We start from the raw sequence: 24,013 nt of genomic DNA on the forward strand, positions 1-24,013 counted from the left end.
GTGCCAAAAAACTCAGTAATCAAGGTAAATAATCGTTTAATGCAATAAAGACCAGAATCAGTACCAGTGCTCTAATGAGCTATATTGGAGCCTGTGGCAGAAGGGAAAATCAGTCGTCTACTCCCGTCTGGATTTAAAATTTTGATATTTTGTTCATTTGTTCATGATGGATTCTTTTGCATTAATTTTGATTTTTAAAATGATTGCATTGAACTATTATTTATCCAAATTACTCAGTTTTTGGACACTTCAAATTTTGTGCCTGGGAAAGTGCCTCAGCCACCTCGTCCTAGTCCCAGCCCTGGAGTGGGTGCAATCACTCTCCCCCAGGAAGGATTATCAGGAAGCATCGGTGAGATAATAGGGATCTGGGTCTTGTCATGTTGAGATACTAACGCATTCTGGAATCCATTCCCCTCTATTTAGATGTTAGATTGACTTCCTATATTCCCACTCTCCAAGGGAAACGCAAAACAAAGAGTCAAATCCTTGACTTTGAATTGCAAAAGAGGCTTTGAAACCCAGAGTTGAGACTATAGCCTTGCAAGAGTGGGGTTTTGAGAGAGAAATCTTTTTTGTTGGTCCAAAAGCTTGGCTTTGAACGTAAAGAGCAGGAAGCTGATGCTGTAAGCCCCGAAGTGGGGAAGCCTGTGTCATCCCAGAAACCACGATCCCATCCTAAAGGAGGTAAAGGCTCATCGAGCAGGTGGGAGAGAAGGGGCAGAGCAGCAATCCAAAACGTGGATGCCAGCCTGCAAAGGAGTCCCTGGCCCACCTGTCTGGGCTGAACCTGAGGGTGGCATGAAAAAGTCCCAGATATATTTGGGGGACGCCAGGGCAGAGGAGACCTGCACTTCCTTCCCAGGTGTGGCCTGAGGACACAACAGGCCCCCCACAAGCTCCCCACCCTCCACCTTTCTGGAGAAGCCTCAGCAGAGTCAAAAGGGAGGTGAGCTAGCCCCTCTGCTGAATCCTCTACACAGCCCTGTGACATGAGGGGGCGCAACCAGAAGTTTCTGCACCTCCAAAATGAACAAGGTGTGGCTGAGAGCCGGCTGATGGACTGGTGCGACCCACAAGGGAACCGTGTCCACGGGGCCCCGTTTGCATCAGGGACCTCGTAGATTGGTCAACTATTGGGGTTGAGGAAGGACATCTTCTCCCATGTCCCACCCAGGGCCCTTCAGGGCCAGTAGTGTCCCTGCAGGTGTGTACGGCGCTGGCTTACAGGAGGCACTGCACAAGTGCTCACTGCCTGCTTGTTGGTAACCCACAGGTGAAGGACACTCGAACGCTTGGGGCTGCCCCGCGTTCTCCTAAGTTGGAGAATTCCAACTGCCTTACAAAACAGAACCCACAGGTCCCACTGTGGAAGCTGAAAACGCGGGGAACTGACCTCCCCCGCTTCCTTCGCAAGTTGGGTGCAGGCGTGTGACCTGGGAGCCACCCATCGCAAGCATCCACCCCTGATTTTGAATCGGGAGTGGGAAACGCGGAGCAAAAGGGATCGTGCAGCTTCTCTTCTGAAGATGGGTAGGGGAGTAGCAGCAGAAGCGGTGCCCAGTGCCCAGCAATGGGCTCAGACCCATGGCGCAGTTTGGGCCCGCTAAGCCTCTAAGCTTTGTGCTCTGGTCCACCTGAAGTTTCTGCGAGCTCTGAAATCTTAATAAATTCCTCTTCTCGGATTAGCTAACGTTGGTTGCTGTAGCTTGCAAAGAGCTCTCCCTGACTGCTGCCTGCCCACATGGCCAGACTCCAGCCCACGATCATTAAGAGAGTCCCGTGATCATAGTGGAGGGACCACTGCCCCATGGCCCCAGAGCCGTTACTGTCATACCCAGGAGTCCCCACACTGCCACATGCCCCAGAGGTGCTCAGGAATAAGTTTGCCCATGTTCTTCAGTGCCAGCCTTCTGCCCACCAGGAGAAGGCAGCCTTGCTGCAAAGTCTTACTTACCATAGGGACCTGACAGGGCCATACGGTCACACCGTGTCGTTGGGCCCATAGCGAGGCTGCGTGGGCCCAGAGCCTCATAAAAGCTTTCCTGAACACAATTCCTTCAGCATCTCGCCCAACCTTTCTCTCTTAGGATACGGTGAGCGAGATGGATGCCTTTCTGGCCGATCTCTACCTGGGACCTCTGAAGACACACACACACACACACGCACACGCAAGCACACACAAGCACACGAATGCACTCACATTCCATACCTTTTCTTCAGCAGAAGAACGGAAGTCCGCACTCTGCCCATCAGAGGCCCCGTTCAGTGATGTGATGGGAAAGACCTATACTCAGAGCAGAGATGCCCAAGCGTGTGTGAGCAACCAGCGGCTTGGGGAGTTTGCTTCATTTCTCTGGCTCGGGCTGACCTGGTTCTCACGAAGGTCCTTCCAGGGTCAAGTTTTACAACTCAAAGAATTTTCTTGGTAGAGTCCTGTCTCTCGTAGTGTCTTCAGAAGCACGGAGTATTGGGGATGCCTGAAACGCCCCACAGACCTTCCTCTGACCTTGACCAGAGGCCCTGGGTGGCGGTTTCCAGGGTCTGATTTCTCCTCTGTCCTTGCATATTTGACTGTTCAGGGAACATTTCCTTGGGAATGGGTGGCCCTCCAGATGGTCAGAGAGGAAACGAGGGACCGGATTCCGAGTTTCAGGCCCTCCATCTGTCTACATGTAGCCTACCCCCCGTCTTGCAGCCTCCCCAGGCTGGGCTTCTCGCCATCCCCCACCCCCGGCCTCCAGTTCCCACGGACAGATGCCTTTTCCCAGCTGGCCAGCTGTCAAGCCCATGAGCTGGTGGCTCTGCATGTCACCACGTGACCTAGGCCAGATGGTACCTGTCAACATCAGCTGGCACAGTGCCATGACGCGCAGCAGCCTCACACATGTCTGCGTGCACCAGAAGAGGGGCCCGATTGTGTGGCACCCAACGTCTGTTCCTATTCTGCTGTCCCATCAGCACTCGGGGCTCCACACCCACACATCAGTGCCGTCAGCGCAGCACCCACCCGTGTCCCCAAACTTCCCCCAGAGGGAGGCCCTCTGTGTTCTTGCTGAAAAGATGAAGGCCCACGGAAAATTCCCAGTACCTGGCAGGCTGTGGGGGCTTAATAAAGGTTAATCATCGTCATTGTACCTCTCAGAATGGTTCCTGAAATATCTGTGGGGAGGGCAGGAAGCTTTCGGCTGCAGCTACGATTGGCACCCACTGGAAGGAGTGACTCGCCTAAACCCCCAAAACCTGGTTTGCAGGTGAGGGGAGAGGCAGGCGGCAGCCAGGAGAGGCAGGCAGAAGTTGGCCTCAGGGTGGGGCCTGGCCCCCTTGAGGTAAGGCCGTACAGGTGAATCACCACCCTGGCTCTCCCAGACAAGAGGGGACCTGCTCCCAGAGAAGGGTCCTGAGGGGGCCTGTCCAGGGCCAAGCAGGAGGAGACAAAGGCAGACCTTGTGACTATCTGCAGTGTGAACTTGCCCGACTCCACGCTCCTACCTAGGCCTCTATTTCCTCTGTTCCAGCATCAAGGCAGCTACTATTTGTGAGCTGAGCGCTCTATCCGTCATCTATTATCATTTCGCCCATGAGGTGGGCACTGCTGTTAGCTTCAGCTCAGAATACTCCGGTGACCTCCGCAGCTGGTAGGAGGAGGCAGCCTCAGGGTGTGGAGTGCTGGGATCCGAACCCAGGCAGTCTGATTCTGGAGCTCAGGCCTGCACAGCTCCACTCTGCTACAGCCTGGGCTCAGGGGGATGCTGGCTGGGACCAGACCGAAGTCTCAGTTCTCAGAGCGGGGAGGGGACAGGTGCCCTGACAACGCAGGCACGACTCACCTGAGAGCACAGAGGGGGAGTGATGGCAAAAGCCAGTCCTTCTGACAGAGTTTCAGTAACCTGAGTAGCCACAGGTGAGACGTGTCCACCCCTCCTGCCCGGCGAAGCAGAGAAGGCTGTGGGCACTGACCCTCCCTGGCCTTGGGGCCACCAGGGCTCACGGTTGGAACGGGAGGCCCTCGGGCCACTGTCGAGGAGTTTGGTTGGGGTTGGTCAAAAGCTGGGCACACTGTGAGGGGAGCACATTGCAGAGAGAGAAGGGGTGGCCTGGGGAGCAAATCAGGGTGGTCCCAAGGGGCCACAGTCCCAAAGGGCCACAGCCATGGCTTCCAGGAGGGAGTGGTGGAGCACAGCAGGGTCTTAGCTGCCAGCCTGCACAGATGAAGGGAGCCTGGTTCACTCCCATCTTGAGGCCAGGGCAGATGACACCCAAAAGCCCACATCTGGTGCCCCTGCTGGCAGGCACAGTTCGTTCGTTCGTTCATTCATTTATTCATTCACTCAGCTAATATTTACTGAGGACCTACAGATGTGCCAGGCACTGTTCGGAGTTTCGGCTGTGAACAACATAGACATGATCTGTGACCCTATTGAGTTTCATCATCAAGGAGGGGAACAGACAAAGGCTCCTTAGCATGGCCATCAAGGTCACTAAAACCTGGCCAACCCGCCTTTCACAAGGGGCTGCCCACCTCTCAGCCACACGCACTCTCCACCCCCTTCTGACCAAGCCTTGGGCTGGTCCCTGCTCTGTGTCCCTGCCCACAACCTTGCCTTCCTCAGTGCCCCAAACTGGTCACTCTGCCCGTTTAATTCAAAGTCTGCCGCACCTCCCCTCCCCCACAGCGCCTGCCCTGGAATAACTCAGATGGCAGGCAAAGGTCAGGAAGCTGATGTAACCGAGGGTCCACTCCCGCGCCCACCAGCTACTGCCACTCTAGGCTCCCTCTCCACGTCTCACCCCCACCCATAGTGCTCACTGGCTGTGTGACCTGCGGTGAGTCGCTCCACCTTTCCACACCTGTGTCCTCATCTGGGAGATGGGAAATCCAGGCCCTGCACTAGGTGAGGACTCCAGAACCACCCAGGTTTGGCGTTGGCCCCTCCTAGATCCCCATCCTGCCACCCTGAGCCTTGGGCCACTCTGTCCTCACACAGCCCCTTGGGCTGGGGCCCAGGACCCAAACAGGGAGGCCAGGGTGGGCTGCCTGGAGAGAGGCTGCAGAGGAGAAAGCAGGGGCTAAGGGATCAGAGAGGTGCTGCTCGGCCCCCTCCCCTTGGGTGGGGTCCACAGCTCAGCTCAGGAAACAGGGTGAAGCAACCCCAGCTCACTTGACCTGGAAGCTAGGTGCAGGACAATGGGAGAGGGGGAGGTGGTGGAAAGAGGGTACAATCAGGCTCTAGTGTCCCTGACACTGTATCTTCTATTAAGCCAGAGAAAGGGAGGGTAAGCAGGAAATATGAGCGGTAAGAGGACCCTGGTGGGGAGGAAATGGAAAAGTGGAGTGGTGTGTGTGTGTATTCTGTAAGTCTCTGTCCATCTGTTTTTGAGTGTCTGTGTCTGTATCTATGCGTGTTGGTGTGTCAGTAGGTCTGCCTATGTGTGTGTATGTGTCTGCATGTAAAAGCATCTTGGGTGTTTATGTGAAGAACCGTGTGTACATGTTTGTGTTTCCATGTGTTTCTGTGTGTGGCTGTTAGTGAGTCTATGTATACTGTATGTGTTTGTACATGTGCGTCTTCAGGGGTCTGTGTGCATCTTGTATTTGTGTGTGCTTTGGTGTGTGTGTGACTGTGGGTGGGAGGGGCTAGCTGACCCTCTCCCCATCTCACTACGGCCAGCTCAGGTGGCGAACCTCTAGTTTGGTGAGTGACCCCTGTTGTGGGGGGTCAGGGACCAGCAGGCCCCACCCACAGTCTGTGGGGCTGTCACTGGGTCCTGAGTCTGGCTGGTTTGTAGCTGGGAGACTGTGTCCTTTACTCCCCTCCTCCAATACCAGAGCCAGCTGAAGCCACCCACATCCCACATGGAGCCCCAGCCAGGCCACGGACAGCTTCCAGGCCTTTTACTCAAGATTTCTGGGTACATCCAGGCCCAGGGCCAGCAGAGCTACTCCCCAGACACCCACTTAGGGGCGGGGAAGGTGGGGGACAGCTGCTGGTTCACTGAGTCACCCCTCTGCATGCTGGGCTGGGTGCAAGGTGCAGGGGACATCCTCAGCCAGGGCTGTTGCTGCCTTTCTGTCCTGTATGACCTTGAGCAGCTCATGCACCCTCTCTAGCTTCCTCATTTATAAAATAAGAGGCTGGTGTCAGCAGGACCACAGCATGCCGTTGTAGAGTTGTGCACTGCACAAATGCACCTGGCAAGGTGACAGAAGGTGCTGAGAGGCAGCCCAGATTCTGCCTTGCAAGCAGAGGACCCTGGTGTCAGGTGTAGCACCTAGAAGAAGGGATACCTTTCTCTTCCACGAGACATTTACTCTTTAGCTCCTGTGCTCACATGGGGCATCTGCCTACCAGTGCCTCGTTCTAATTCTCACAAAGGGGCTGCCCTGAGGCACCAGCCTTTTCATCAAGCCCCTAAACCTCCTGGTGTTGCTGTCCAGATGTCCATCCATCATGGACTCTCCTCCATCTGTCTCTGGAGAGAGATCTCTGGGACTCCTCGTGCCCTGTCCTCCCCTCTCCTTTAAACCATCCAGTGTGGGGCCCAAAAGAGCCCAGATGTCCTGCCCTGATCTCCTGCCCCATTTTATAGACCAGGTATCTGAAGCCTCTCAACCCATCCCGTCCCACTTCTGCCTCCCTCTCTTCCCTTCCACACTTGATCCAGCACTTAGCACAGGTCGTAGGAGAACCCTTAACAGCAGAGGAAACTGAGTCTCAAGAGTGAAGTGTCTTGTCCACAGTACCACCATAGGCCCAATCGGGCCTCCCTGACTCCACATCTGGCCCTCGCCCCTCCACCCCTGCATCCCTGCCCTGCCCTCACCCCTCCGTTTCCCAGCCACCCATGACAGTGACAGACACACTGCTCTGCTTCACTGCTCTTTATTCCAATTGGAAAGTCGCCAGGGGAGTCCCAGCGGGCAATGGGGTGGGAATAGGGACAGTAGCCAGCTCTTGTCCCTTTGGGTTGACAAACCTGTGGGGAATGGAGACAAGGTTTGAGGGGCTCTGGGTGATTCTGTGCACTCACTCGCTCCTGAGAGGGCCCCAATTGCCCACCCCCAAGTCTGGGGCTGGGGTCCCCAGGCAGGGCTTCCTTGATCCGGGGCTTGGGAGGTGGGGCTGACCCACAATAGCCACCCCCACACAGGGAGCAGCTGCAGGTGGGGTCCCCAGCCCTGACCCAGGCCTCAGGCTCAGCTGCGTGGGATGAAGCCGCTGTTGTGAGACGGAGGAGTGCGGTAGAAGGGGTCCGCTGAGATCAGGGTCCTGCAGGGAAGAAGGGGCGAGATGAGGGACGGGTAGGGCAACGAGCTGAGGCCTTTTGTCTGCCTGCCCCTCCCAAGGGGACAACACTCTGCCAGGGCAGCCAAGCCACAGACATTCTTTGCCTGCCAACTCGGGGCCAGTGTCGGTATAAATGTAATTTTTGAGGAACTGAGTTGAACAGAAAGGTGTCAGAGGGAGGCAGAACCACAGTCCATTCAGTTTTGTGACCCCGCCCCCTGCATATAGCCTGGCAGGGAGCAGGTGCGGAGCTGGCCTCTGGTCGCTGGGGAGACGTGGGGAGAAGCCCATGTGGGCAGGAGAAGCAATGAACAAGCCTCTCAGAAGGACAGACAGATGGAGGGAGGGAGGAGAGGCTGGGGAAAGACCTGGAACCGGCCCAGGACAGAGCAGGAGGGAGGGCATGCCACCTTCCCACGTGGGGGTGCAGGCGCCTCAGGCTCTCCGTAGGGTTGGTGGTGGCCTCCATGCGTGTGACAGGCTGGTTGAGGGCATAGCCTCCGGGCTTCTGGGGCTGGATGCCACCTCGAGTCCAGCCTTCCCGGTCTAGACCCTTGGGAATGTTCTCGAAGTACCTGCGGCACAGGAGGGGTTGTGAAGGCCACCTGGCCTGTGCCCTTCTCCAGCAGAGCACAAACTACCTCAGGTCCCTCCAGCCTCCTGGCCTTTGCCCACGCTGTTCCCTCTGCCATGCACTCCCTGAGCCCCTGGCCAGTCGGTGAATGCCTACTCCGGAAGCCTGCCGTCCTCTGGCCCTAGGCTGGACGCCCCTCCTTTGTGTCACCCCCTGTTGCTGAGACAGCACTAGGAGACTAAAGGACTGGTTAAGTGGTGCGCCCTTCCTGGCCTGTGGACATCTCAGGTGGGGGGGACCCCATCTCAGCCTTTTCTCTTTAGGCATTCAACTCTTCTTCCATTTTGCAGATATTCACTGAGCACTGGGCTGGGTTCTGAAGGCGCCAAGATGAGTAAGATGTGGGCCCGCCCTTGGGCTTGTGAAGAGGGGGGTGACATAGATAAATGTGGAAATCAGTGATTACAACGCCCGGGGGCTCTGGGCACACCAGGCAGGAACTCAGGAAACACCACCCACCGATGGGTAGGTGGGGGAAGGACCCAGCAGAGATGGCAGGGGCTGGGCGTCTGCTGAGCCACAGGAGGAAGGCATTTGCCTAGGGAGGGGCCGGGACATAGTTGTCCTCCCACCAATACCCAGAGTGAATTTCTGCCACTCCCCTTTGCCCTCCGTGGGAACCGGAACAGCTGCACGTGTCAGGGATCTGCTGTGTGGCTCATGCACCACTTCTCCTGCTGAGATGGTCCCCATCTGAAAGATGGGTGTTAGCCCCAAGGACAGGGGTGCACCTTGGGAGGCCACCTTGCAGGGACAGTGTAGAGACAGATGACACACACGACAGATGCTGTGAGGGGAGACTTTTGTGCCAAGACTTACACCTCCTTTGTCCCACTCCTGTAATGCCCTCCCCCATCTGTCCTGGCCCCGGCAGCCTTCCCTTTGGCTCTGAGGTCACTTCTTCCTTGAAGTCCTCCCAGATGACCAGGGGCACTTACTCCTTGCCCAGGGCACACACAGAACTTACCTTCTGAGGGTGCATGGAGCCTGCTTGCCGTGGAGTGGAGGTAGTGTCTTAGCAGATGCTCTTGTTGCTCCCCAAGACCCTCTTGGGCCCCCTTATTTTTCCCCCGCCCCATAAGCCTGGCCACCAATGGCCTGCCTTGCATCTATGTGGGAAGGCTGCCCTTGGGCTGTGGGAGCCTGCTCTGCCTGGGCAGGAAGATATCTGGGATTTATACTGTCCTGGGGATAGCCCTGAACCAATGACGAGGGATGTGGGGGTTTGAATACCCCGGCTTTCTCGCACCTTGGCTGGAATAATTCTGAGTTTTTGTGTTTGCATTGTTTTCTAGTGTCTCCCCATGAGACACACCCATGCCTTTCCTCTGCCCCCCTCCCTGACACCCCCAATAAAGGGCTTGCACTCAAATCCTTGGCTCAGTCAGGGTCCACTTCTGGGGACTCACATTCATTCAGCGCGGGTCTTCTTCAGAAGGCTGTGAGCTAATTACCTGTCCCAGTTTCAGTCTCCCTATCTGTAAAAGGGGTGCCACTTCACAGCCCTAGATTTGGGGAGGGAAGAGGCTCACCCTTGGTTGTAGGTGGTCAGGTATCGGTTATCCACGTCAGGCTCAGAGGGGCTCCGGACATAGCTAGGGTTGTTAAGGCTGTACCCTGTGGGCTCCTGCACAAGCGCGAGAGAGGGGGCATGTCAGGTCAGGAGGGGGTGGGGATTTGGGATGGGGTTGGCTACCCCAGGCCTCACCTTCTTCCCCACAGTTTCCCGGCCAAGGAGGGCAACATTTCTCTGCTGTACCCGCTGGGGTGGCTGGAATTGCCAGTGGCTCATGCTGCTTAGTTCTGGACCAGGAGCGGGCACCTGCAGGGGACAGAGCCACAAGAAGGGTGGCTGGGTGGCCAGGCTGAGGCAGCAAGGATGGCGGAGGGCAGGCAGAGGCACACGTAGCCACAACCCGAATTCGCTGTTTCCAACACACCTTTCCCTTTCCAGCCCCTGGGCCTTCAGCCCTCCACCAGGGGGCCAAGTATCCTGATTCTTTCCATCTTTCAGAGCCCAACCCAAGTCCAAGAAAACTCCGTCTCCTCCCCTCTGAGTGTCCCTTTCCAGAGGGAGCCCCAGGCCACTCACTCTGGGATTCAGAGTCCTCTCATTCACTCGGCTGAAGCCCGTCTCCCGCTCGGAGCCTCTGGCCAGCCCTGGCAGGAACTCGTCCCCCTAAGGCAGCAAAGTGTCCACTGGCACCAGAGCATGGCTGCCCCTGCTGTGCCTTCCAGGGCACTGTCCTGACTGCCCCAAAGAGGACCCCAGCCTGTGGCGGACAAGCATGCCTCCCCAGGCTCCACTTACACGAGGGTGGGTCATGGGGACATAGTCCGACTTGGTGACACTCCGGCCAGGAAGGAGGACCTGGAAAGAAGCCGGCAGAAGAGCATCAGTCCAACAGAGGCAGTTGTCCCCTTGTCCTGAGTGTTGAGAGGGGATCAGCACAAATGGGTATCATTGGGGAAACTGAGGAAAGGGAAGAGTTTGGGGAGAAGTGAGAGGAGGGCATGACACAGAATGGGCACCAGCAGGCACAGTTCTTGTCGAAATGCCGAGTGGCCTCAGCTAGAAGCATCTCTTTGAACCTCAGACTTCTCATCCATAAAATGGGAAAGTTGGACCGAAGCAGTGGTTTTCACCCAACCTCTTTCATCTTGTGTTTGAACAAATGGTTCTGAAGCTCACATTTTATTTTTTAAAGAAAGTTAAAAATCCCCAGACTGGAGGGCTTCAGTCACCCTGAGATTCTAGTGGGATCCAGCCTGACTTACTGGGTTCCCAGGCGGGGCCTGGGAAGGTGGCTGGAAGACAATGGGGTTCTTGGTGGATTCCTTGGTGAAGCCTGTCTCCTCCTTGGCACCAATTGATTTCTTCTGCAAGAGATCTGCAACAGACAGCCCCCTCGTGCTGGCCCCAGGACCCCTGGCCCCACTCACATGGCCTCCAGAGGCTCAGGGTCCCTGTGAGTGGGGAGGGAGCTTGCTCTGAGGACGTGGAGGACGGAGCCACCAGGACTGTGGGTACCAGGAGGATTCCAGAATCAAGCGTAGAGAACAAGAGAGGAGCAGAAGGAAGGGCAGGCCAGGAGACAGGCCAGGAGGCAGCCACGGTCAGGTTCAAGGAGCGCTACAAGGCCAGTGAGCTGTCCTTTGGGGGTCGGCAGGCCTAAGGCACTGAGGTCAGTCCAGAAAGATGGTTCCCCCACACTGCCTGTATGTCCTTCTTTTTTCCACTGGTGGCTTCTTAGTGCTGTGCCAGCTCTGGTCCTCTGGAAGTCTCTCCTGGGGTCGGGGGTAGGGAGGTATAATGGGAGGGAGGCATGAGCTCAGACAAGCACCCACCTGGCTGGTTTGAAGGCTCCTTGAGATACTTGGAATTGTACTCAGAAGTCATGAAGCGTGGGCCCTGGAACACAGAAGGTGGAACCATGGGGACACAGGTTGGCCAGGGCCTGGGAGGGGGCTCTTTGCACTATCTGTGCTCTGAGCAGACATGTGTGGTATGGTCTGAGAAGGGAGGGCCAGTGCAGCACCCCTGACACAAGCCCCTCTCTGACTAGGCATCCCAATGCCAGAAATTCTACCACAAGAGCACAGTTCCCCTGCAACAATGAAAACCAAGTCACATCGCACACTGAACTCCTAGTGATGAACAACAGGGCCTGGAGCCCCCAGGACCCACACCAGGAGGGCCCAAAAGAGAGGAGAGAGGCTGACGGGAGAAACTGGGTGCTCACTTCACAATCCAGTGCCCAACTTCAGGCTGTCTGGATGGGGTAAGGGAGAGAAGGGAGCGCAGTGTAAACCCTAAGATCCGTGTAAGAACCACTTGGATGCTGTCTTGGAAATATCAAATCCTTTGCTTGCCCCACCTCCAGTGGGCTTCTTGGGTGAGACAGTGCAGAGGAGGGAGGAGGAGGGGGATCTGGCCCCTCTGCCCAGCCCACAGCTCTTTTTGGGGCGCCGCCCACTCACATATCGGTGGTTCTCCCTCTCCAGTGAGTTCTTGCTCTGCTGCTGGTGGAGCAGCGGCATGTGCTTAGGCTCCAGCCCCGTGATGGCCTGGGCCCCGTAGTCCTGGGTGTCAAAATGGACCTGCCTGACCTGGGAGGAGGGAACCACCAATCACCCTCCCTGTGCGGGGATGGCAGTCCCTTCCCGAATCTGATTTTGCCCCTTGACCCCTGCACAGGATCTGCACAGTCGCCTGAGGGGGTCCTTACAGTGAGGTCAGGTCACGCTCCTCCTTTAATGGTGACGTGGGCTTGGAGGTACAGATGCGGTGGAGGAGGTCACGGGGATGGGGCTGGGGGTGCCGTTAGGTGGGGAGGGAATGGAACTAGAGATGGGGATGGGGATAGAAATGGAGGGGGAGGTGGTGATGGCGGGGATGGTGGTGATGGCAGGACTGGTGGTGATGGAGGGACTGGTGGTGATGGCGGGACTGGTGGTGATGGAGGGACTGGTGGTGATGGCGGGGATGGTGGTGATGGCGGGGATGGTGGTGATGGCGGGGATGGTGGTGATGGTGGGGATGGTGGTGATGGCGGGGATGGTGGTGATGGTAGAGATGGGGATGGAGAAGGCGGTGAGGTTGGTGGAGATGATCATGGTGATAGGGTTGGGGATAGAAATGGAGGGGGAGGTGGCGGTGGGGGAGGGGATGAGTTCAAAGGTGATAAATGTGAGTGGACCCCCAGCCCACACTGTGGCTCCTTCACACCCAGACATCTCAGCCTTGACCAACTGTTGGCAGGTCAGTCCCACTCTACTGGAGGAATCCCCACTCTTTCTACCCCCAGTCCTCCCTCCACCCCAGCCTAGGGCTCCCCCCTTTCCTGGCCCTGGCCCAGCACTAACCTCCTTGGTGGGGGGCACTGAATTGACCTTCTCTCTAGAGTAGCCAGAGCTGCTCTGGTACGCATTGGAGGGCAGTGGGTATGTGCCATCAGGTACTTCTAGAGGGCGGTAACTCTGACTGGTTACTGTCTGGATATTGTCCTGGACTTGTTCCCTGAGGGAGGAGCAGGGGCAGGAGCTATTACCACCAGGGCCTGCAATGCTTATCTCCAGAAGCTTTCTGCCTCCCTCAAACCTCCCACAGATACCTCAGGAGTTCACCTGCCTTTGGGCGCCATGACCTGAGTCCCCCAGGACCCCAGACGTAGGCAGGCAAGGCACAGGGTCCCCATGCATGGATGTCCATGAGAGCTAAGGCCCAGCTGGGCAGGAGGTAAGAAGAGAGTATACAGACCGTACCCCATGGCTCGGTTGTCCAGGGCACCGAGACTGGTTTGATATGAGACCATAGGATGGAAATTTGATATGTAGCCGGTGCCTTTATGACTGCCTGTGCGGGGCTTGAACCCCTCCCGACCTGCCAGAGGGGAAGCAGGGAGACAGGAAGGCAGGTCAACAGGTGGGAGACCCGTGGGTGGGGCTTCCCAGGCAGGGTCAGCATTCCCCTAGGCCCAGGGGTCCATGTGATGGAGAAGGCACAGAGCCAGGGGCAGGAAAGGGTGTGAAGGGAAGCTTGACAGGCTGGCCTTTCCGGACTGTGGCAGAAGGAATGGAGTCAATGGGACAGGGACAAGGTCAGTGTGGCAGGACCACAGGATGGATTCAGGGGAAGGGACTGCAGACCTGGCCCAACAGTACAGATGAGGACACAGTCTTCAGGGGGCGGGGGCTCTCAGGGGACTGGTCAGTTCAGCAGACTGGGGTCACTCCGAGTGTGTGATGGGCGAGAAGGGCTGCGCTCTCCCGGCGGGAGGGCCTCCCCTGTCCTGCCTCACGTCTTAGGGGTGGTTCCTACACAAAGGTGTCCTCACCGTAGGCTGTGCAATAGCTGGTGGCATAAAATTTCAGGGGGTCTGTGCAGCCCCCCGAACTCATCTTCACATAAGGGGAGACAACCCCCAAGGGCAGTTTCCCCCACATGCTGCTGTGGGGCAGAGCCCCAGGGGCGCCTAGGAAGGAAGCGCAAAGAGCCTCATCAGTGCAGCAGCCCAAGGGCCCCAAGCTGGCCCCAGGCCCAGGCTGTAAAGATCCCAAAGGTGGTGTTCAAACCCCACCCAGCCGCCTCTTCCCCCGGCTTGTCCCTTTCAACCGACACCCACACCCCAAACTGAAGAAGACTAGCCATTGTCAACACTCATCTCATGTACACTGCATCTCATTTCACCTTTCCCACATCTTATTATGAACTCCCCATTTTACAGCCGGGAAACTGCGGTTCCAAGTGATGAAGGAATATTAGCTCATAATAGGTGGTGGAGCGGGGATTCAGGCCCAGGGTACCTGACTCCTCGACTCCTCGGCCCCTGGTCTTAAGCCCTCCTCTGGGGACTGATGTCCCGACAACCTCCGGCCAGTCAGGAATCCTTGGCTACGCTGGCTGGACGCTCCACGCTCCTTGTCTCTCCCCCTGCTCCCCCAGCCTTGTCTGCCTCCTGCTAGAAGTTGGCTCTCCTCTCCCCAGGGCCCGACCACAGCTGGCCCCACCCTCACCTGCCCTCCTCAGTGGCTCTGAGGTCTGCGAGAGGTTGCAGAAGGCAGGAGCTGCACCAGAGAAGTCTGGGTCTGGGCCCTCAGGGAGGTGGCCAGGCCAGGGGAAACAGTGTGTTGCATAGCAACGGGCGCCTAGCAACATTGTCCCTGCCTCTGAAGCCCTTCTAGGGCCAGGGCCCACTGAGGGGCTGACCTGGCTGGGAGGAGGTGCCGCCAGGAGCTGCCCAGGCCAGGTCCTGCCTCCTTGGCTCTGGCCCCTACAGCTAGCTTCCCCCCCACCCCCCACCCCGACAGAGCCTGGCAGAGTGGCTGTCTGAGTGACAGGAAATAAAAGATAATCCTGAACAATCACTCCCATTTATTGAGCATCCACTTCTCACTTTGCATCCTTTATATCCAGTCCTCTTAGTAGCTCTTACAGGCAGCTATTATTATCCCTCTTTTCACACAGGGAAAATGAGGTTTGGACAAGCAAAGTGGCTGGAGATCTTGCAATCAGAAAATAGTATTGATATTCAGACGTGGGTGGGTCCAGACCTTACTCTCAGCCTCTCGATAAATTCATGTTCACTGTGTTCTTCTAGAGCCCATATCTGTGCCAAGCTCTTTTACACATATTTCCTCATGTAATCATCCCCCAAACCACGCTGCAAACTGGGGACTGTTATTACAGGACCAATAAACCACAGCAGTGGAGAGTGTGGTTCAAACCGGATCTGTCACCTTTGATGAGGTACTTATCCTCTCAACACCCCCATTTCCTCATTTTACCGAGGGCTATAACGGGAACCGCCTTGTAGGCAGATTTTGTGAGCAAGGACTCAGCACCTGACAGATAGTTAATGCTCAGGTTTTTTTTTTTTTTTTATAAATTTTATTGGGGAATATTGAAGGACAGTGTGTTTCTCCAGGCCCATCAGCTCCAAGTCGTCCTTCAGTCTAGTTATAAGACAGGTTAGTTAGCATGTCGTTAGGGAGACAGGACAGTCCCTGGTGGGATAAGCAAAAGGCAGCCATATCCTGAACTCTAGGTTCTGGAATGTCTCCTTCACTCCAGGACAAAGATATGAGACTGCGCCTTGAGGTTGATAAATTATCTCAAATCCCTTTGGGCCAGAAAAAGGAGCAGATCTGACAGATAGGAATGGGTTGGTTTGTTAATCCCTTCAGGATGGGCAAACAGGACAAACCTGATAGACCTGGTAGAATTCCAGTAGAAGCCTCCCCGCCCTTTTCCCCAAGCAGGCAAAGGGGAGGTAAAAAAGTAAGAGCTTTTGCCTCAGTCACTGGGCACCCCCATTCGGGACCCCCTCCCGCTCAGGAACTCTGACCTTCTGCTTTCAATAAACTATCCTCAATAAACTATCCTCTTTTTAAAACTCTTTGCCTCTTCTAGGTCCGTGTTTCCATTCTTCAGTCTCACGAGATGTGATCCCGGCACTCACTCACTCACTCCAAAGTCCCCTACATCATTTGGGGACTCACAGAGAAATATTCCTACATCAGTTGTGGAGGGCACAGCTCAGCTCTAAGTCCAGTTGCTATTTTTAATCTTTAGTTGCAGGGGGCACAGCCCACCAGCCCACTGAACCGGCAACCTTGTTGTTGAGAGCTCGCGCTCTAACCCACTGAGCCATCCGGCTGCCCCAATGCTCAGTTTTTTAAGCTGCTCTTCTCAACCTTATTTTGCAGATGGGAAAGGGGAGGCCCAAGGACAATCACTCCAGCTGGCGGAGGCGGAGCTTGGTAAAAAAAAAAAAAAAAAAAAAAGGGACTGAGCCAGTCCCTTCTACTCCCGAAACAGCCCATTTGCCACAGTGGCTTTAAGACTTAAAAGTTGGATCTCTGGGAAGCAGCCGGTGGGGGTGCGGTGGCGGAGTCCTGATTTGTAGCATTTGCCAATTTCTGGGGTGTAAAAACACACATCACGGCTGCTTTTAAACTACCAACGCAATGTCACTGAACACAACAGGAGAGCTGGCAAGACGTGCTCAGTAGCCCACTACTAAGTGGTATCTCCACCATACAGCTACCACAGATGGAAGTAACCTGGAACATAAATGACAGGAAATGGAGCAACATCACGGAGAGATGCTAACTTTGAAGCACTTACTACCTTAATTTTTACTCTAATTTATTAAATTGCAAGTTTGTATAATTTAATTTTTAACAGTGGCTGAATTCAACAATCAGCTTGTTAATTTCCTGGAAGTTCCACCTTCAGCTCTCATGTGCAGTAAGAGCTGACTCCAGTGCACCCCTGCCCTTGGGGGCAGTGAGATGTGTGAATAAAGGGGAGGCCCAGGGCAAGGCGCTGACCTCGCCCAGGAGATGCTCTTGCTGCACTCACCCTGAGACGACTGGGCCTGCCAGAAGGGGGCTTGTGTTCACACCTTATCCCCATAGAGAGACCCTGGACTCAGAAGTGACCAGCGCCCTCCAGAGTCAGGATTCTGTTCAGGGATCAGAAGCTGCAAGGACAGAAGTGAATGCACATAGCCCTGCCCTCCCTGAAGAGCTCCAGTCTAATGACAGAGGCTCAGGTGAGCCCCACCCACAAAAGATAAGGTGCCATAGGTATGGAGGTGCGAGGGGAAGGAGTGTTTGTGCTCAAAGTGTAGAGAAGTGCTCACAGGCAAGAGCTCAGACTCTGAAGCCAGCTGGCATGGCCCTGGCTCTGCCACTTAATAACTAACTATAAGACTTGGTGCCTGTTACTTGTGCCTCAGTTCCCCCTCTGGAAAGTGGAGGTAATAATGGTACCTACCTGTGGGGTTGTGGTACATGTAAAGCATTTAGCCCAGTACGAGGCACACTTAGACGGTAAGTGCCATCTAAGAGTTATGGAAAGGCCTTGGCAAAGGTTTGGGCTCAAGGGTTAAAAACAGGAATTCCACATGGCCCTGCCCTCAGGGAGCCAAAAGCCTACAGGAGCCTCAGACACAGCCAGTGCGATGTGACCAAAGAAAGCTCAATTCAGGAACCTGAAAGGACTGAATTCAAAGCCTCTTCTGCTGCTTAATAGCTGTGCGACTCTGGCTTTCGCCGTTCTGAGCCTGTTTCTGCACTTATAAGGAAGGAACACAGCACCTGCCTGGCAAGTTTGCTGGTGGATTTTAAATACCCTATGCACAGTGTCTAGCAAGCAGCTGGCCTGCACCAGGTGGAGGGAGGGCACTCCATCTGGAAGGCCCTGCAAGGGCAAAGGTGGGGAGGCATGGCTTGCTGGGAGCAGTGGTGACTGCTCCCATGTGGCTGGGGCACTGTAATGGGGCGGGGGGAGAGGCGGGCCCTCAGCTGGGATAGGCAGCCTCCAAGGGAGGCTGTGGCCAAGTTTTCTTTTTAGGAGGGTGGTGAAAGGTAGCGCTGTGAGGGGAGCTCTTGAGCTGTTGGGGACAGCCTGGGCTGGAGCCCACAAAAGATTTGGGCAGGAATTCCAGAGGCGGAGGCTCTCCCAGTCTCCCATTAGGTCCGCCAGCTGCGAGCCTCCTGGTAGCCAGTGTTTCTGTTTTGTTTTGTTTTGTTTTGTTTTGTTTTGTTTTGTTTTGTTTTTCCTGCTGTGTGGCGACACCCAGCGGCCGTAACCCAGAACTACAGAAGATGCAACCCTCGCTGCCCTCAAAAGGTTGTGGGGGCTCCTGGAGGGGTGCAAGGCGCAAGCAGTGGGCGGAGCGACTGGACTGCCCCAGCCACAGGTCACCCAGCCTCACCCACCACCAAGCTCTCCAGAACAGAAAGGGCAGGCCTGGGCAGAGTGTTCAGTGAGGGCGAGGGTCCGGAACCCCTGGGAAGAAGCCTACGGGGCGCTGCTCACCTGGTGCTGCTCCCAATGGTAACCCAATTGCTGTGTGACTTTTGGAACTCTCGCCTCTGGGCCTCAGTTTTTCTATCTATGAAATGAAGTGACAGACTGAAGAATCCTTCCAGATTTTAAGTTGGAAATCCTGGGCCCGCCCAGCCCCTCTTCCCATAACTGTCCCCGTTTATTAACTGCTTCCTCTGTGCCAGGCACGGAGCTAAGAGTCAACTCTTTTCACTCCAGCCTACAAGACAGCAACTATTGTTATTATCCCCATTTTACAGTTAAGAAAGTGCCTAAGGCCTCACAGGCAGGAAAGAGTGGAGCCAGCTTTGACTCCGTGTGGGGACAGAGCCCCAAAAAGCAGTTTCCAGGCTCTGGCCTCACAAAGAAAGGTGCTGGCTCAGGTAGTAAATGGTCATTGACTGTGATCAGCTGTGGCTAGTTGGCCGTCAGCTGTAACCAGTGAGCCATCGGGCACTAATATAACTGCTGAGGCTATGCTAGCAAAAAATGGGGGCTAGCAAGAGGATGGTGGCTGAGCCTGCAAGCGGCACAGTGAGGGTTGAGAATTGTGTGGCTCTGTTTCCTGTTTCTCCAACCCAGCCGCCAGCGAGAGTATAGTGGTGTGACTCCCCTACCTATGGCTCCATGGGTGTTCCGTTTTGGCCTCACCATGTCCTGTGTTCTTATGTGGGGAGCGGGAGCAGAGACCCTGCAAGCCACCCCGCGTGACACATGGCGCAGCGAGCAGGGTACGGTGCCGGCCAAAGCTCTCCGAAGGGCGGCGGAGCAGTTTGTGCGTATGAACACTCAGTCTCAGGAAGACCAGGAGGAGCAGATGCTGGAGAGCTGGACCCCCATGGAGGGGTGGGAAGATGTGGACGGTTCCCCAACCAGCATAGGCTGGAGAAAGCGAAGGTCCTTACGGCCCCGTGGGCTGGTAAGTGCTTGCTGAGGCAGCCCGGATGCAGGACTTGTAGTCTCAGGAGGAAAGGCTTGCTGAGTCCTCCGTGGGAGCTGAGTGTGAGGTCAAGGTCATCCCTCACCCCCAGGACAGCCCTGGCGAATGACTATGGACTATGGGGAATTGCCTTCCATCCCTAATTGAATGGACCACTTGACTGTTTGGGAACATACCACCATGTAGTGGAACTGGTGGATGTTTGCTTTTGTGTCTTGACCGGCCGCCATCGAGAATATGTAAGCACCTTGACTGTGAGTCACTGTTGTTCCAGCACAGTGCCATGAGAGGCCCAGAGAGAGTGGCAGTGCCCTGAGAGCCCTGGCTGTGTCCAGGAAGTCTGGCTGTGCCCAGAGAGAGTGGCAGTGCCCTGAGAGCCCTGGCTGAGTCCAGGAAGTCTGGCTGTGTCCAGAGAGAGTGACAGTGCCCTGAGAGGTCCTCGCTGTGCCCGGGGAGACTGGTGGTACCCTAAGAAGCCCAGGAATCTGGCTGTGCCCAGAAGTACTGGTGCTGCCCTGAGAAACCCTGGCTGTGACCAGAGAGCTTGGCTGTGTTCAGGAAATAGCATTCACCTCCAGGCTGCTCGCACAGGGCCCCTTGCGGAAGATGCTTGTCGCGTAGATTGTGAGGCGAGAGCCTGTAGGGGTGGAGTGTGGGGACAGAGCCCCAAAAAGCAGTTTCCAGGCTCTCAGCCTCACATAGAAAGGTGCTGGCTCAGGTAGTAAATGGCCATCGACTGTGATCAAATGGCCATCAGCTGTGGCTAGTTGGCCGTCAGCTGTAACCAGTGAGCCATCGGGCACTAATATAACTGCTGTGGCTAGGCTAGCAAAAAATGGGGGCTAGCAAGAAGATGGTGGCTGAGCCTGCAAGCGGCGCAGTGAGGGTTGAGAATTGTGTGGCTCCTGTTTCCTGTGTCTCCAACCCAGCCGCCAGCGAGAGTATAGAGATACGACTCCCCTACTTATGGCTCCGTGGGTGTTCCGTTTTGGCCTCACCATGTCCTGTGTTCTTATGTGGGGAGCAGGAGCAGAGACCCTGCAGGCCACCCTGCACGACACTCTGGAACTGCACCAAGCTTCCTGGAATGTGTTGGCAGATTCGGTGTGAAGTGTCGGGTAGATAGCAGTGGGCTCAACACCACTTAGTTGAGCTCAGTGATTTTCAGAGGCATGGACTGCCCTGGCTAGATGGGTGACCTCTTTCTCCTTTCTAGACCTGCCCAGTCCTGAGCAGTGAGATTCACTTGTGTTTCCCTCATATGAGAAGGAAGGGCTACAGAAAAATGGGGGCTGGCCCTAGACAACAGCAGCTGCCTCCCCTCTGAAGCCCAGAAGGTGGAGGCTCAGGAACCAGCAAGGGGACATTTTGGGGCCCTGGCCCATTGTGGGGACGGAGTCCCAGAGAACAGTTTCCAGGCTCTCAGCCTCACGTGGAAAGATGCTGGCTCGGGTAGTAGGTGGCCATCAGCTGTAACCAGTTAGCCATTAGCCACTAATATAACTGCGGTGGCTACGCTAGGGGGTTGGTTTGTTGGTGGAGAAGTGGACGACAGATTGCGGCTCCTGCTTACTGTGTCTCCAACCCAGCCGCCAGCGAGATTATAGTGGTATGAACCCTCTATCTATGGCTCCATGGGTGTTCCTTTTTGGCCTCACCATGTCCTGCGTTCTGGTGCAGGGAGTGGGACCAGAGACCCTGCATGACACCCATGGAACTCTTAGCTGGGACCACTGGGGACAGGCCCTGACAGGTGTCCAAAGCCAGTGTGCACCACCCTTTGGCTGCTGAGTACTGAACGGGGACAGATGTCTGCACTCTGGGCTGTGTGAGCATCAGGCCCCCAAAGGAGGACCAGCTTGGGCAAAGGAGACAGCACAGCACCAAGCATGGTTCATTTTGCTTTGGTTGACGTGTGTCTTCATAGCTGGCCTCAGAGGGCAGGGCCAGGGCTCTTATCAGGAAGAGGTAAGCTTTCTTATCTCTTAAAGGTGGGAAAAGCTTCCTACCACACCTAACCTCCTAACAGGAATAGGCTGCCCTGCAGGGAGTGAGTTCTCCATCCCAGGAGGCATTCAAGCCGAAGTTTGAATCTGCTTGAATCTGGGTGACAATAATAGCAAACTGTCATTCAGGGTTCATTAGGTACCAGGCACTGTTCTAAGGTTCACATCTATTAACACATTTAAACCTCACCACTGTGTGGTGTCTTCCTGTGGAGTCGGTAGTGTCAGCACCTTCATTTTATAGATGAAGAAACTGAGACACAGAGAGGCTGCATAACTTGTCCAGGGTCACACAGCTAATAAACTAGGGGAGGGGTTATTCTTTGAATCCAGGCAGGTGGGCTCCAAAGTTGTAATGGTGACTACTTTGACATTGCTAGAAGTTCTCCAGGCTATTTGAAAATCTGACCTTCAATGACAGTTTTTAAAAACTCATCCCTCTCGTGCTCTCTCCCACATCCAGCTCCTTGGTCTGTGCTGGGCGCTGCGGGGCAAAAATCCACAGAAGAAAGGTTTAAAATTATCCAAATTGGCCAAGATGCTTAAAAAGTGGGAAGCAGGACCCTGGGACTAAATCCCACAGAGCAGGAGCCTGGAAGTGACAGGGAGAGGGGACTTCATTATATCTATACGTTTTTAAAAATTGTAGTAAAATATACATAACAAAATGTACCATCTTAGCCATGTTTAAGGGTATAGTTCTGTGGCATTAATACAGTCATAAAACTGCACCACCGTCACCACCATCCACCTCCAGAATTTTTTCATCTTCCCAAATTGAAATTCTGTGCCCACAAAACACGAACTCCCCAATCTCCCCTCTCCCTGGCCCCTGCAGCCACCAAGCTACTTTCTGTCTCTATAAATTTGACTACTCTAGGAACCTCATATGAGAGGACACATACAATATTTGTCCTTTTGCATCTGGTTTATTTCATTTAGCATAGTGTCCTCAAGGTTCAACCACTTTGTAGCATGCGTCAGAATTTTCTTCTTTTTTAAGCCTGGATAGTATTCCAGTGTATGGATATACCTTATCTTGTTTATCCAGTCATCCATGGATGGACACTTGGGTTGTTTCCACCTTTTGGTTATTGTGAAGAATACTGCCATGAACAAGGGCGTACAGTTATCTTTTTGAGTCGCTGCTTTTAATTCTTTGGGGTATATATGAGAAGTGGAATTGCTGATTCATATTATACTCATACTTTGGAAGTCCCTGTGCTGGAGGCGGGGGCAGGAAAAAAGGGTAATGTTTCCTGGCTTCAGGTGGGTCCTGAGGCAAGGGGGTACTAGGGAGGAGGGATGGGATCAGGTGTTGCCCCCAAGAAAGGCCTGGGCTGAGTCCTAAGCTGGAAAGGAAGAGGCGGAGTGCTAATGTCTTCAGTGAGGAGGTCATATCCTGCTCCTTTCTGAACCTCTTCTAGAACTTGGGTTAGAGATCTGGCTCTGGCACAAATAGTGCTGTGTGACATTCCTTTATTAAGCACCCCTCTCTGGTCCTGATGCCTGTGAAAAGAGGGGGCTGGGCCAGAATAGGAGGTTTGGCTTATTTGTTTTTAGTTTGAGATGCGTTGTTTGTTTCACCTCAGGGCCTTGGGACTCTTCAAACAGATATCAAAATGCTGGTTGTCCCCATGTCGCTTCCTCCACACCCCTCCTCTATGAGGCAGCAGGACACCAGCCCACCCTCTTTCATGGTCCTGCCCCTCTGCCCTGTTAGGGTAACGTGGAAGGGAGTCTGCCTCACCCCAGCCCACACTGGCCTGGCCCTCTGGGGCTGCTGGACCCACACTGGCAGTGTGTCCCCGCCCAGATCCTCAGGTGTGTCCTTGGAGGCCACAGGGTCCGTGGAACAGAGCTCACCAGACTCCTCACTCTGCCAATGGGAACACTGTTTCCGAGTCCAGGTTCTTCTGACACCACCTGACAAAACTCACGCAACCCAGGAGACCCCACTGGGTATTCATCTGGAGCTCAGCTGCTCTGAGTGACCCTGTCGGAGAGAGTAATTTGAACATAACATACAGGGGGTCATGGCAGGAAGGGCTGATCGGGGCAAAGCCAAGCCCATGGGGCCCTCTTGTCCATGGGGTGGGAAGAGCAGGGTGGCCTGGATTCTCACAACTGCCTCTCAGGTGAACCCTAGGTGGTGGGGGCTCAGTGCATCCAAGGATGGCCAGGTAACCAACTCGGGGGAAGTAGATGCAGAGGCTACCAGGTATGAAAGGCCTGGTTAGGGTAGGAGCCCTGACTTTGGGACCTCACTCACCTGCGTTCAAATCCTGGCTCCGAGAACAGTGTCCCTGTGCTTCACTTTCCTCCCTGTAACAACAGGATGCTAGCTGCTCCCTAGGCTGTCGTAACAATGAAATGAAATCTGTATAAAAGTTACTCAGCGTGGTGCCTGCACAGTGGGCAATGGTGCATGACGGGGGTGTGATTATTACGGGTGTAAAGACTGAGAGCCAGCAGACAGGCCAGATGAATTCAGGTTCCACTGTTGATTCACTGCAGCTTCTCTGCAGTGTGACTTGGGCCTCTGGGAGGACCACTGCCTTAGTGAGGGAGGAGAGCTGCTCCAGGGCTGGGGTCCTAAAACTCCCGCCGTTAGAAAGGGCTCTAGAGGCACTATGTTATCACCACCAGGAACTGAAATAGCCAGAGCCTAATGGCCCAAGTCCCATCTCTCTCTGTCTTTGATTTTCCTAAAAGGAAATGGCTCCCTTGGTGGCCTGAGCATTCTCTCTCCACCTCCCACCATGCTAGCATGACTTCTTGTAGTTCATTTCCCCTCCTCAGTGG

General features: G+C 55.0%; 1 protein-coding gene across 3 annotated transcripts; it reads right to left on the reverse strand.

Moving 5' to 3' along the window:
• Window positions 1–6,870: 6,870 nt before the first annotated feature.
• PPP1R32 (protein phosphatase 1 regulatory subunit 32) lies at window positions 6,871–14,504 on the reverse strand. 3 transcript variants are annotated; one of them, XM_033120683.1, is made up of 13 exons: window positions 14,440–14,504; window positions 13,761–13,898; window positions 13,189–13,306; window positions 12,790–12,943; window positions 11,905–12,033; window positions 11,272–11,335; window positions 10,702–10,814; window positions 10,235–10,294; window positions 10,016–10,102; window positions 9,632–9,745; window positions 9,456–9,550; window positions 7,700–7,864; window positions 6,871–7,271 (listed from the first exon to the last, which is right to left on the reverse strand). In XM_033120683.1, exons 2-13 carry the CDS (start codon window positions 13,867–13,869, stop codon window positions 7,199–7,201), a joined length of 1,281 nt encoding a protein of 426 aa, XP_032976574.1. In that variant the 5' UTR covers window positions 13,870–13,898; window positions 14,440–14,504; the 3' UTR covers window positions 6,871–7,198. The 3 variants fall into 3 exon arrangements, with proteins under 3 accessions (XP_032976574.1, XP_032976573.1, XP_032976575.1); XM_033120682.1 differs by having other exon boundaries at window positions 7,658–7,864; XM_033120684.1 differs by lacking the exons at window positions 13,761–13,898; window positions 14,440–14,504 and adding an exon at window positions 13,573–13,751 and having other exon boundaries at window positions 7,658–7,864.
• Window positions 14,505–24,013: the final 9,509 nt, after the last annotated feature.

Source organism: Rhinolophus ferrumequinum, chromosome 11 (assembly GCF_004115265.2).
Source record: "Rhinolophus ferrumequinum isolate MPI-CBG mRhiFer1 chromosome 11, mRhiFer1_v1.p, whole genome shotgun sequence".
NCBI lineage: Eukaryota > Metazoa > Chordata > Mammalia > Chiroptera > Rhinolophidae > Rhinolophus > Rhinolophus ferrumequinum.